Source organism: Poecilia reticulata, chromosome 13, assembly GCF_904066995.2.
Source record: "Poecilia reticulata chromosome 13, P_reticulata-male-v2, whole genome shotgun sequence".
NCBI classification, from domain to species: Eukaryota; Metazoa; Chordata; class Actinopteri; order Cyprinodontiformes; family Poeciliidae; genus Poecilia; species Poecilia reticulata.
Genome location: NC_088842.1, coordinates 7,172,245 through 7,185,617, shown reverse-complemented (window position 1 = coordinate 7,185,617; position 13,373 = coordinate 7,172,245). Strand labels below are relative to the sequence as shown.

General features: G+C 39.6%; 2 protein-coding genes across 2 annotated transcripts in view; both read right to left on the bottom strand.

The window, feature by feature from the left end:
* Positions 1 to 3,405: 3,405 nt before the first annotated feature.
* Positions 3,406 to 7,714, bottom strand: socs9 (suppressor of cytokine signaling 9). Its single transcript, XM_017308107.2, has 2 exons — positions 7,553 to 7,714; positions 3,406 to 5,423 (listed from the first exon to the last, which is right to left on the bottom strand). Exon 2 carries the CDS (start codon positions 5,260 to 5,262, stop codon positions 3,610 to 3,612), a length of 1,653 nt encoding a protein of 550 aa, XP_017163596.2. The 5' UTR covers positions 5,263 to 5,423; positions 7,553 to 7,714; the 3' UTR covers positions 3,406 to 3,609.
* A 96-nt stretch (positions 7,715 to 7,810) lies between these two features.
* Positions 7,811 to 13,373, bottom strand: part of samd4b (sterile alpha motif domain containing 4B) — a 16,105-nt gene continuing 10,542 nt past the window's right edge. The window contains exons 11-13 of the mRNA XM_008424955.3: positions 12,694 to 12,820; positions 12,442 to 12,525; positions 7,811 to 10,718 (exon numbers count right to left, since the gene is read on the bottom strand). Coding sequence (XP_008423177.1) covers positions 10,690 to 10,718; positions 12,442 to 12,525; positions 12,694 to 12,820 — 240 coding nt within the window. The 3' untranslated portion in view covers positions 7,811 to 10,689. The remainder of the gene's footprint in view (positions 10,719 to 12,441; positions 12,526 to 12,693; positions 12,821 to 13,373) is intronic.

The window sequence follows — 13,373 nt, the reverse complement described above, 5'->3', positions numbered from 1 at the left end:
GAAAAAAAAAAAAAAAAAAGCAACACTAAGAAATTACCACCTAGCTATTTTTGGTTCTGTGAGATCATGGGGTTTGTCTTTGTATCACCTGTTCTATCAAAGGTGATAGATCATCTATACATAAAACCTTCTGAGGTGTTTGAACATGAGTGAACCTGCGGTTCTTCAGTTTGTGATTCAAAAAGTTACGACTAAAATGCTAAACTCCTAAACGGAGGTGGTAAACAAAAACAAGTCTGGCGTTAAGGTAAATAGAACAAATTTATATTCTTCTTCTCTAGACATATTAATCACACGAAGCACATTACATTAGTACCATAGTTAACCAAGCACACTGACATACACCTTCCAACTGCTTAAGTTTAAGGCATTTTAAGAATAGTATATATAAGTAGCCAAGACAAAATGTTTAAAAAATATATCTTAACTCAAAAATTTAGAAAAGTTGAATATGCATTTTATCAACATACGGTAAGTTGTTGTGTTTTGGCTCTGGCACACCTTCACACAAAGGTTTCTCAGTTTTAACACCTTCCTTGTGCTCTAAAGTAAGTCTCCAAACAGTACTTGATTGGTTTAACCTATATAATGAAATAATAAAATTGTGATTTAAATCCCCAAAACAAACTACAATAAGCCAATTTCACCAGCAGTATTACTTTAGCTAGAAATCCAGAAGAGTCAATACTGTGAAAAGTAATTCCCTCTTCATTCTTGTTTTAAAGCCTTAAATTCCTTGGTGAAAATTACAAAGTGAAAGTAGAAACTCAGTTTTGGATGAAAAAGCAAACAGAAATAAATGTAACTTAATAACAAGGGCCAAAAGCATCAGAATCAAATATTTTGACATTTTTAGTAGCTATGTTAAATAAATATTGAGTGTTATATTGTACCAATTTACTAAACACTCAATAAAATCAATAGCAAAATTATTCAAATTAAAATTCATAAAGATTTTAAAAGGTACACATTTTTCAGCATTCATTTAATTAATATATATTTTCTGTATTGAAGTGATCATGAAATAAGCTAAAATGTTACTTTTACCCATCAGTTAGATCCAAGAATCTGATTTTTTTATTGCTTTAACGTTTTTTTAAATTAACAACTTAAAGATATAAAATGTAATTCTTAAAGAGTATTTTTAATTTTATTTAGATCACATCCATAAATATTTAATTACCTATTTATTTTCTCAACTTTTGTCCCTCAAATTAAGAACTAGCTTATAAAATCTCCACACATCCAACACATTTCATAACTTCTACAAAAAAAAAATTATTATTTTTTTACATATTTGTTAAAACTGTCATTATGTTGTATCAGTACAACATGAGACAGATAATCTGTGAAAAATCTTCTACCTCCTCTTTGTGGTCCAACTGCCATCTGAAGAAATACACTGGTCAGAAACAACCAATCAGAGCCAGGGGGAGGGTCTTCTGGCTGTCAATCAGCCTGTGCATGTGACGTTAGATGTGCTAATGGCTGAGAAACAACTTACCAATTCAGGAAAACTGTTTATGCACCGCCTCTGGTGGCATGCTAACTAGCCTTAGCATCCACGGCAGGCTCTGCTGTGCTAAGATGCTCCTCCTGGCTGTATATCTGCAGATGGTCATAGGAAGACAATGAGCCAGAAGAGCTTTTTTTTCATAATTACCTCTCATATTGATAGTGATATTTTTAACAAATTTGAAAAAAAAAAAAGATTCAAAGCCCACATTACACTTGAGATTATCAAGACCAACAGTAATGGCTTAAACAATAGAATTTTTTTTGTTAGTTTTTTTTTATTTTTTTTTTAAGAAATAGATATTTTTGTCGACAATGAGAGCAGGAATAAAGTTTGGGAAAAATACATTTCCGTCCAAATTCCGGTTAAACTCCTTACTGTGCAGCAGTTCAGTGTTAGTCAGGAGACTCGGTTTATATTTACCTGTAATTCATCCTCTGCTACAGGTCTCTGATGACGGAATACCGGGTTGCTTCAATGTAGCACATGAACCTCCTGACATTAAGGCTGGGTTGCATACTGACCCAAAATTCAAACCTGACGATTGGTTTCATGGCGTAGCTTCGCAAAACACAAAACCCACTGCTGCTGGAAGCTTTTTCACATTTTGTCACACAAATAAAACTCTTTTTTTTTTTTTAAAGTGTCACGCATTTGTATTCTACTCACCGTTTTAGAGCTTGTAGAGGCAGCTTTTGAAAGAACAGGTGCAGCCAGTCTTTTGGGGTACGTTTCTACCAGCTTTCCACAACTACACACTGAAAATTTGTGCCGTTTCTTTTCAGAATCACAAACTGGAGAGGTGAGCTTCTTGGTATGTGATGGAGTTTTTCAGCAATATTATCTAACAATTACCTGAGGTCTTCACGTAACAGCTGGATTTGCATGCAGTTTAATTACATCAATCACTGATAAGGTGCAGATTTTTATTTTTTTTACTTTCGGTGCCTAAGGTCCGAAATGAACTTGGAAATAAATATTTTCAGTTTCCTGCTTCATCTTCTAGGAACCAGTTAGGAAAAAAAGAAAACCATGAAGTTAAAGGTGCTGTTTTCAGTAAATGTTTTAAGGCTGCTTTTACTAATTTTGAGGACTCATCTGTCCGTTACCGCTTTAATTAATCTTTTTACTAATTTATTTTTGCTACAACTAAATGACTACAACGCAGCAGGGCATTCTGGGTAAATATTACTAAACTAAACATGCGAGTCTAATGCTAGTGAGAAAAATGGCTCGTGGTCTTTCGCCGGAGACAAAAGCGAAATCCTACAACTGCTAAAATTTGATGCCGTTTTATTTTGTTTACAAAAAGGAGGAAGTTGCTCAAATCTTCTTCGGTGGTTTTTGTTTGGTTTCCTTCAGTGGTTCTTGATGCAGCGACTCCACACGGGGGGTGGGTGGGGGGGGGCGGGGGGGAGAGAGCAGGTTTTTCAAACGGTTTAGTTGATTTGACCGTGCCGGTGTGAAAGCGAACCGCATCAGCTGCAAATGTAACAAATGTTGCAGTTTTGGTCCCCAATGAACAGAGTCCGTGGGACTATCAAATGAGAAAACACTCTCAATCTCAATGGTATACACCTGGTTAAAATTACTAATAAAATAATCTATTACTTTATGTTGGTCCAAATCTAGGCAAAAAAGTTAAATCTGTGGTTTTTAACATGACAAAATGTGAAAAAAGCTCAAGTACAAAGACTTCTTTCTGCACTGCGGTGTAAAACTTGCAGCACCTCAGTGCCGATCCCCGTAAGGACGCGTTTCAGCTTCTCAGTGTGTGATCGATGAGCAGTTCCATTATAATCATCTTGATTCATACCCTCATCATCAAATAATTAAGATGATTTAGTCACACTTGAAGACACAGATGAGATGCAGTCCTCTAAGCAGCATGAATCTGAAACTTGTTTGTTTAATTTCAGCTTAGCATCGCTCTGAATGTGCAAGATCAGTGAGATTACACGTTGTCTCATCAGTGTGGTTTAGTACAATTGCTATGAGATTCAGCAGGAATAAAATAAATAAATACAGTGTTGTGTGAGTTGATACAGCTAGATACTTTTAAATATTTGGTTGAGTCCAGTTTCTAGTCTTCTTCATTCCCACCACGTATCCATCCGCCGTACTCGCACTTTCTGCTTGTAGTGGTATTCCTTCAAGTGTTTTTTCAGCGCGTTCGGAATGGGGAGGACGTTGATGCCGTCGTACGTGGTGCAGCTGCTTATCACCGCCCTGCAGACGTGCTGCAGGCTGAACGGGTGTGTGCGGTGGATGGGGTTGGAGAGAAGGGGCTCGAAGAACATGCAGGAGTTGGGGTCCTTGTAGTGCTCCAGCAGGCCCGTGACCGTGGGCGCGTGGAAGACGCTGGGGTCGTGGACGTCGAAGCTGAAATTGTGGTTCCACTGCTCGATGCGCGCGTGCAGCGAGCGGCCGTAGCGCCGGAAGCTGACGGAGAACAGGTAGTCTTCCTGGGCGGAGTCGCGCAGCAGGAAGGTGCCTTCGGGTTTCCCCTCCAGCAGCGTCTCCGCCTCGTAGCGGTCCATAACTCCCCAGTAGCACGGGAGGTTGGTGATCTGCAGCAGGTCCGGCACTAAACAGTGGATGTAGTCGATCTGGGTGTGGAAGCGGTAGCCTTCGTGGGGCGTCTGGTGCTCGATTCGAGGGAGCGCGGCGGCTCTAGAGCTCGAATTGCTCACCGCTGCTGCCGCCGCCTCCGTGTCGACTGGCGGATCGGAGGCGGCGTCCGAGGCGTGGAGGGAAGCGGACGCTGAGGCCGCCACTTCGTCGAGCGTATCCAAGCAGCTCTGCAGCAGGAGCTGGTGTTGCTGCTGCCTTTGGAGAAGCATCTGTTGCTGCTGGTGAGCGGAGGCGCCCTCGGTGCCGGCCAACTCGTTCATGCCGTGAGCCAGCTTGGGGCCGTGCTTGTACAGTGGGTTGATCTGAGCCGTCACCTCGAACGTGTGGATCTCGGCGTTGGGCGGCGGCTCCACGCCTTGCTCGATGCTGATGCGCCTGCGCTCTCGCAGCTTGTCGTCTACATCCTCCACGGCGGCCGTCGCCGAAGTCGGGGCGCTGCACACCACTGCTGCGGGATCCAACAGGGGAGGCTGGGTGATGGGGGCTGTGTGCTGCTTAATGAGATACCACTTCTGAGCCAGCTCTGACCCTACGGGGAACGGGCAGTCGTCCAACATCAGTTCGCTGAGATGGATCTTCCGCCTGGAGGAGGAGGCGCAGGCGGCTGATGATGAAAAGGCCTGCGGGGGTGGAGGTGGTGCCGCTGCAGCACTGTGGGTCTTTATTGGGAAACACTGGCCCATTGCATCCTGGATTTTTTGCCTGAGAGTGCGGCTGCTGCTTGAGCCTCGGCCCTCCACCTCACTGAGGGGAGGTAATTCTGCGGCAGAGCAAACGGTGCCCTGACCTTGCTTGGCGGTGACGCCTTGCCCCGGAGTGGATCCCGCCACGTCCAAGCCCTGCCATTTCCAGGTTTCCTTCAGTGGGGAGGTGGAAGAAGAGGTTTGGCTCCTGGCCTCCAGATCGTTCAACAGTTCGCCATACTCAAACCCGTCACTGACGGGTCGCTCAGTGGCGGTGTCATGCGTGGAGAGGCCTTTGTTCTTTCCCTTCCCGCCTTTCCGACCACCAGCAGAGTCTCTTCTCTCCTCCGACCGGCTCTGTCTCACTTTTGGGCGAGCTCCCCTCTCTCGCTCCTTCCCTCTGTTTCCCGACTCATTTGGTAATGACATTCTAGATTATGTGGAGAAGAAGTTACAGTTGTACCACTCTAGAAAGTCGCCATAGGATAAGCTGGATATGCAGTTATTTTTCAGCAAGTTTTTCATCCACATCACTAGTTTCAGATGTCTATCAATGTCCAAGTATAGTAGTCAGTAAGGTGTTGAACAACCTGCAAAAACAAAAATGACAGCACAATTTACTCACCACAAGAAAAAATTCACACCATACAGGCACAAATTTGACTCATGCTAATGATATGTAAAAAGTCTTAAAATATTGCAGTCCAAGAGTCTCATACTAGAAATGTTTTCAATTGAACACAATTTAGTGGGAAAAACAAAAACCATATTGTTCACCACCAAAAAGACAATACTTTCACAAGGCTGGAGCCTTGAGCATTCCTCTTTGTACAATCTCTGAATATTCTGTTCTTTTCAGCTAACTCCTTTGGTCCGTCATAGATTGAGGTCCAAAGACCGAGATGGAGGAAAGTTGATTTTGTGTCTGGTAAATCATTTCTCCGTTGATGTTTTGGATGTTAATGTGAAAAGACCCAATGATGGCCTGTTTTCCAATTTTCCTCCAGATTTTTATTTGAAATATTCTAATATTTTATTTTGGCTACACACTTCGAACATGGTTGTTATTTTGTTTTCCCTAAACTGAATATATGTTTTTTGTTTGATATTTACAGAGCCCTCTAGGGGACATATTTAGCATACAGCTACAAATGTCAATTTAAAATTTCAAATATATATACACATTGGAAAATGTGAAAATGTGTTTATTATTATCTCTTTGGTGCAAAAAACTGATTGTAAATCGATTTAGTCACTGAATGTTTGTCTGTTTGTGTAAGGGAACTGCACATGAAAAACAGCCATTTAAACCATTCAGACTACCAAGACAAAAGAGTTGGTAGTCTCTTTGTCAGATCACTTTATTATCTCTTGATAATAACTCAGAAATAGTCCAAATAGTTTGGATGCATTTTTCCATTTTTTTCCTTCTTACTGAAAGTTTCTGTTTATATTATAGGTTTGTGGTGCAATTCTATCCTAAAGAAAAAGATATAAAACTTAAGATATTTCACAAGATATTGATATACATGGAAAAACTTCAGGAAAGCAGAATATATAATATAGCAGAAAGTACTATGGCATCGTAAGAATGTATTCAATTATGCTGCATGAACTGATCAGTACATTATTGCAAGGGAATGCAAAAGAAAAATAAATCCTCATGTCTCCTAGAGGACTCTGAAGATATTGTTCTATTGAAATAACTATTAAAAAAAAGTTTTCTTTTTGTCTGCACATCCCTACCATAGATGTCAATTGTCAGCTTACTGGCCTGTATCATTAAAAGGTTTGTTATATGCACTGATGCAACCTCAACAACCTAAGTTATGGCTGTACTTCAGTGACGGTTCATTTTTGTCTGAAAACTGTTTTAACTCAAGATTTTCAGACAAATACCAGAAAAAAAACATCAACTGGCAATTTCAGGAACTGGAAACAGAAAAAAAAACATGTGTCTCAGATATTGATTTGCAACATTATCCATGCCCAACGTAAATAATGCACAAATATTAGATTTTGAATATTTTTGGCGATATACATACTATTATGTCATTTTGGTCTAATTAAAAAACAAAATTTGATAGAAATATGCATATTTATTAAATTTAAGGTGACTCCATCTATCCGCCTGCATTTAATACGGGCTCAACAGTTTTAAATCTAAACTACTACGATTTAACCCTAAGTTTTCTACTTTCATTCAAAAATTAGAAGTTACTCAAACTAGTTAACATTATTATAATAACTTCATATTCTGGAGAAGACTGCGTGGTATAAAAGCATCCCACTGCATATACTGTTCATTTTATTTTCGGTATAAAACCAAACACTAAAATGTTAACTTACTTTCTCGTTCTGTCTCCTTAAATCACACCAAGTTACTGTGATTTCGAGAAAGACTCGGACATCTATCAACTTTATGTACATTACTAACATTAACTCCCGTTTAATGTTGGGGATCTTTTGTTTTGTTTCTCGCAAATTTACTTATAATGCATGTCTTAGAAAAACGGGAGAAAGGTTAACAGCAGCTGCTAAGTTAGCATCTCAGCTAAGCTAAGTCAGCTGTTTTCATTGGGTACAAGCTAAGTTAGCTTAGCGACTAGCTTTCTGCTAACTTGGCTACTCCCAACTCCTGGAAAGAAACGACTGTTTTAATGGTAAAACAACTCGTAAAACTCGTTTTTAGTTGCCAATAAACAAAATTAAAACATACCTTGAGCAATTGCAATGTAGTTTCCATATCAACTACGTAGCATTTCCACTGATAAAGTAAGGACGTTAAAAAGGAAGCTAGCTGTTAGCTTGACGAACAGCAGACGGGGAGGGAAACTACCTATGACTCGGAAGTGAAAGCTACACGGAATTGTGGCAAATTTTTAAAATAAAAGCAAACAAGACGTTTTTATATGAATACAATTCTTCTCTAAAGTACAAAAGTCAATCCAAGTGGACACAAAAAACACAACTGTAGTTTGCAAAAGAACTGAACCTCTTTATTTGGACTGTCATGATCCGAGGGATGTTGTACTTCAGACCATTCACAAACAAAAGTGACAGTAAAAAAGTAGAATAAAGCATGTGATGCAAAAGGTTCACAAAATATTAGAAAATGTCAGGGGGAAAGTTATTTATAATTAAATATAAATTGTACACGACAAACACGCGCAGTGTGACCTACAGCTGGCTGCAGAATTGAACCATCATAAACCCTGGGCAACACTTGGTAGTTGTCTCCATATGACACAAGCCCTGTACCTCTTCTATTGGATTCCTAACACCAGGCTGAACTCATGAAATGCATCCCCCCCCCCCTCCCTCCCCAACTCATTTCTTGGATCGCTGGAATGTAAACATGGAGTAAACATATTCCTTGGCCCGGTGAAAAGTGTTTCAGTTTACTCATCGCATCATTTTTATTTTTGGCTCAGATAAGCATCGTCATCCCCTGCTGCATCAGCATCATAAACACACTCTTGCAGAAATCTGTATTGTACCTCTGTGTCCACTAAATGTAATAAATAGGCTGTTGACAGCAACAGAGGCTATGAAAAGGATAATCTGAGCCATTTGTGACAACACAGCTGATGAACATAGTGGACTGCTGAAAGAAAAAGTAGATTGCGTGTCGTAAAGCCCGCATTTACCTCACAAACTGGAGTTCAGACTGTGGGTGCAATGCTTTTTTTTTTTTTTTTACTAAGTCAGATCAATCCGAGAGCCTGCTCTGAAGAAATCCATGACTAGAATGCAGCCACTTTTAAAATAAATGTTTCGAGTGTTTCCATTTTAGGCACCAGATGAACAGTTTTATCAGGACATGGACAGCTAACAGTTTGAAATCACACAGCCAGAGAAAGCTGTTCTTTCTCCTCACTGCGTCATCCACTTTGTATAAACAGGGAAAAAAAAAAAAAATCTGAGTGCTATTTGGAGTCCACAGATTTGCAGACAGAGGACTTTTTTTTTTTTTAGACTCTACCCAGCCATCTCAAAAGTGAGAAGGCTTCAGTTCTTTTATGTGTTACATTGCGAGACAATAGATTACTCATGACATCAAATATTATGAATCGGGGGATCATCCCAGAAAGATGTAAACAGTGACATTTAGGCGATATGAACACAACATTTGTTGCAAGATGACTGGTCTCTAGCTGTTGGCGACACCTGGCGCCGTCAGCCATCATGGCCTCTTATCTACAACAGTGTTGCATTAGTGTGGCAAAACATGCGATTATAGAAAAGAAGCACAAGTCATCAATATCAAGGGAAGAGTAAAAAATACAATTGGAAAAAAGATATCTGTAAATAACCATCTTTACTAGACAGACCTCCTATGGCTCTGCTGAAATAATATACGAATGTTTTTTTTTCTCTCTCTCTCTCTTTTCCCTGCCTTATGAAGCAACCAAAAAGTGATCCAAAAAGTCCATTATCACACAAACATGCACCTCCGGCTCTGTCACATTCAAAGACAGAAGCTGGGGGGGGAAAAAAAAAAGACAAGTTTTTGATTCAACACTGATAACAGATGATAACGTAGGGAGCTCTGAGACTTGAAACACAGACAAACAGGAAAGAACAAAACAAAACATGGACATCGTCAAGCACCTCAAAAAAAAAAAAAAAAAAAGAACGATTCATCAAATCATCACGTTGGCCATTTTTAAAGGACGAGGGCGCTCCGAGCGTTTCTTAAACGTTTTCTGAAAGCCAAATCGCAAAGTTCCCCTTCCCCCCACAAGAGAACCGAGATCTTTTTTCATTTAGCGTTCACTGGATCGTAAATTCAATGTCTAACAAGCTCCTGCACGGTGTAAACCTCGCCAGCTCTTACCAAGCCGCCCCTTCGCCCCCTTTCGGGGTTTCCCTGGCACAAAATGAGATTCATCATCATTTATAATGTAGGACGTTAAAATAAAAGACAAGTTGCGGCTGGCAATTTTTTCACACTGCTATTTTTTCTTCGTTTAATTGTTCTGCTGCAACTCACTACAGATATCTTTCACAAATTAACAAACGCACAACCCTTGTCTTTGGCTTTGTAGAAGCTTAGAGGAGGACAGTTACTTTTTTTTTCTTACTTTATATGTCGAAGTGAAACAAAAAGAGATGCCCTAAAGTTGAAATACAAACTATTTCTCACTCCTGTTTGGTCCTCTGGTTTCCGTTTGTGCAACGAAATCTCCAACGAGGACATAAAAAAAAAAAAAACAGCCTAATTTTAAAGCCCTGACTAGAGCTGCCTATAGGATTAGTAGGTTAACACCAACCTCCAGGTGAAACCTCAGAGAGTGTACCATGATGACCAATTACAGTTAGTGCCTAATATCAAAGATAAGTTAATAAAAGTGCCTCACTTGTGGCTGGATATTTATTATTATCATTTTTCGAATCTAGAACACGGGTGAAGGGGCTGTCAGTGTGTTGTGGATAGAAAACCTTGTTCCAAGGCAGTAAGAGAAGAAGAGCAAATTCAGGGCAGAACCCCTAAAGACAGCACCAATCCACTGCTTTTTTTTTTCTTTTTTTCTCCGTATTGTGGTAAACTGAACCGCTGCACGACCATGTCACAGTCCTGCTGCAGGTGACATGGCACAGCCGACACAGTTCACCGTTTCTCTGTTCCACAATATAATAATCATCTGTATTCCATTTTTAATAAACTTAGTTGTATATAATAAAGTACAAAAATATTAAAGAACATATACACAGTTTTTTTGTCATATTGTAGTGACTGCGTTGCCTGGGTTTTTTTTTTTTTCCTTTTGTTTTTTTTTTTTTGAAGCATCACATCTGTCTTTGTGCTGAACCGAGCAGGCCTCAAATGAAGTGTCTGTTTTTTTTTCCTCTTCATATTGTTGATGTCCGATCAGTTCCATCTGAGAAGAAGACGTGACACAGTTAGGCAACAGCCTGCATTGAGTGTATACATATAAGTCTTAATTTTGTCAGGTAGGGAAACCCCAATGATGGTGAAATTTTTGGGGGGTGAAATTACATCTCTTGTCCAGTAGGTGGTAGTATGTATAATGACTAGAACCCATTAAAACAGCATTTTGTTTTGTTTTCCATTGTAATCTTAATCTTATTCCATTAATCTTGACATTAATGAATGCATTTCAGTCACAGTTATTGTATTTAAGACAGTGGATATGAAATACGCCACCTTTAGGATGTCATTTTACTTTTTCTTTTCTCTTTTAAACAGTACCATCTATTTTCAAAGTTTTGCTAAGTTTTTTTAATCTTTTTTTTTTTTACTTTTTAGCTTTAAACAATTTATTCCCTATTCAGGTCCATCAGATATGAATAGCAAATGCTGTAAGTGACACAATCAGTTGAAATAATTCTATATTCATCTGTAACACTATATTTCCCTTACAAGTTGAAGCCTTTTTCTCTGGTTGCCCTCACTTGCTGAGTTTCCGGTGACCATACTGAGCAATTTGACATTTCGAGAATACATTTGCGTAATGTTAACGCTAATTAAAAAAAAAAAAATTAGCAGCAGCAGCAGCTTTATTAAAGACACAAATGGGTCCATAGAAAGATTTTTGCTAAAAAAAAAAACGACGCATCGGTTGGGGGGGGGTGTTGTGTCTGTTGTCAAAGTGCTTTATTTCACAATACTGCAATGAAACACTTTTTGCATCACGAGTCACGTGATCAGCAACCAGATGTTGCCACTGACACAAACAACGAGGAAGACCATAGCAGGAAGTACCGTATTTTCTGCACTATAAGGCGCACTGGATTAAAAGGCGCACCTTCAATGAATGGCCTATTTTAAAACTTTTTTCATATATAAGGCGCACCACCGCATAGAATAGATGCTTCAGTTTGGGTTGCCGATTTGTTCCGTACTCTATTATTACACATCCACATTTGTAAAGAAGTGATCCTCAAGTGCTTTATATAGTAGGCTGCCCAGTCGTTGTTTCACTCACGGTGTTGGTGTTGCGATATTTTGCCCAACTGCTTTCTGGGTAACACAGATCAACAGACACGCTGCCGCCGCAGTCTCTGTCTCTGTCTCTCTTCCCCCGACCCCCTCCACCCCCTGGCTTTAAATGTATTATCAAACTTTATTAACAAACCAGCGTTCTGACAACTATCCCAGCATGCACCGCGCACTTCTTCTTCTACGGGGGAAAATGAAGTCGGCGGCTGCTTACCGTAGTTGCTAGACCTGTTGTGGCTCAATATTGGTCCATATATAAGGCGCACCGGATTATAAGGCGCACTGTCGGCTTTTGAGGAAATTGAAGGTTTTTAGGTGCGCCTTATAGTGCGGAAAATACGGTAGCTGGAGGATGTTGGCGCAGTGTGTTTTTTAATGACTTATAGCATGAACAAACTTATTTCCATATAATTTTAACTATGCAAAACTTTGTTCTTCGGCCATTAGCAGAATATCGACAAAGTTTTGCACCAACTTGTAATGGAAATGCAAACAGTGATTAGTAGCTTTCTTCTGGCTACACAGCTGTTTCTCCTAATTTCCCATCAAACACACCACAAGTTGGTGTTCTTTGAATGAACAAACATGCAAGGTTTCATAGGTAGTAGCACGGATAGTTAATGTGTGGTGGGGACACTTACCCCCTAAGGCATGCTCCGTCATACTGAGGCACAGTGACTCCAGCGTGGGGTTGATCTCCAGGTCAGAGCCTGGAACTTGGCATTCTTAAGAAAACGGAAAGAATTGACATTAAGATCCTATTTACTCAATCATTTGTTTTTTTGTTGCTTTTTTTTCTTGCTAAATTTTAAAAATGTTTTTCTTGCAATATAGAAAGAGGATTAATGTGGGTAAGTGTATGAGCATAATGAACATATGCTGATGTGCGCCACCTTGCTGCTGGAACATGAGCATGGTTTGTGGAGATGTGTGGACAGGAAGCGAGTGGGTCCGCTGCACAGAGCTGCGACTCTGACTTGGCATGCTGTTGCTGCCCCCAGGGTTGGCAAACCACAGGTTCTGTGGAGGAAGACAACACCGTGTCATATCAATCTGATACAGACTTTTGGAAACGGTTTGCTAATCATTCAGACATATGCAATAATAATAAAAAAATATGATTCAAAAAAGGGACAACAAAGGAAAACCAATGTTTGTGATCAAGTTTTTAAAAACATGCATTAGGTTCTAATTACAAGCTGCATCTAATGTCATCCACTTAAATTTTATCCCAGTTATCAACATTTTCGCATTTATGAGTGCTTTGACCTTTCATACAGCAGCACCTACCAGGATTTCAGACAACTTTTTAATTTTCCCTATTTTTTCCCACAATAAAACATCTTTAATGTATTTTATTGAGACACTATTTCATTCACCACCATAGTGAAGCACATAAATGATAACTGGAAGGAAATGTATTCATGTTATGCTAATCAAAATACAAAAATGTTGTATTTTTAACATAAGACCTTGAGTGTAGTTGAGGAAATGGTAAATGTAAAAAGATTTTCTGCTCTGCTAAAAGCAAATTTAACTTCTTGGAAAATTTATTTCAAACAACATTCTCTCT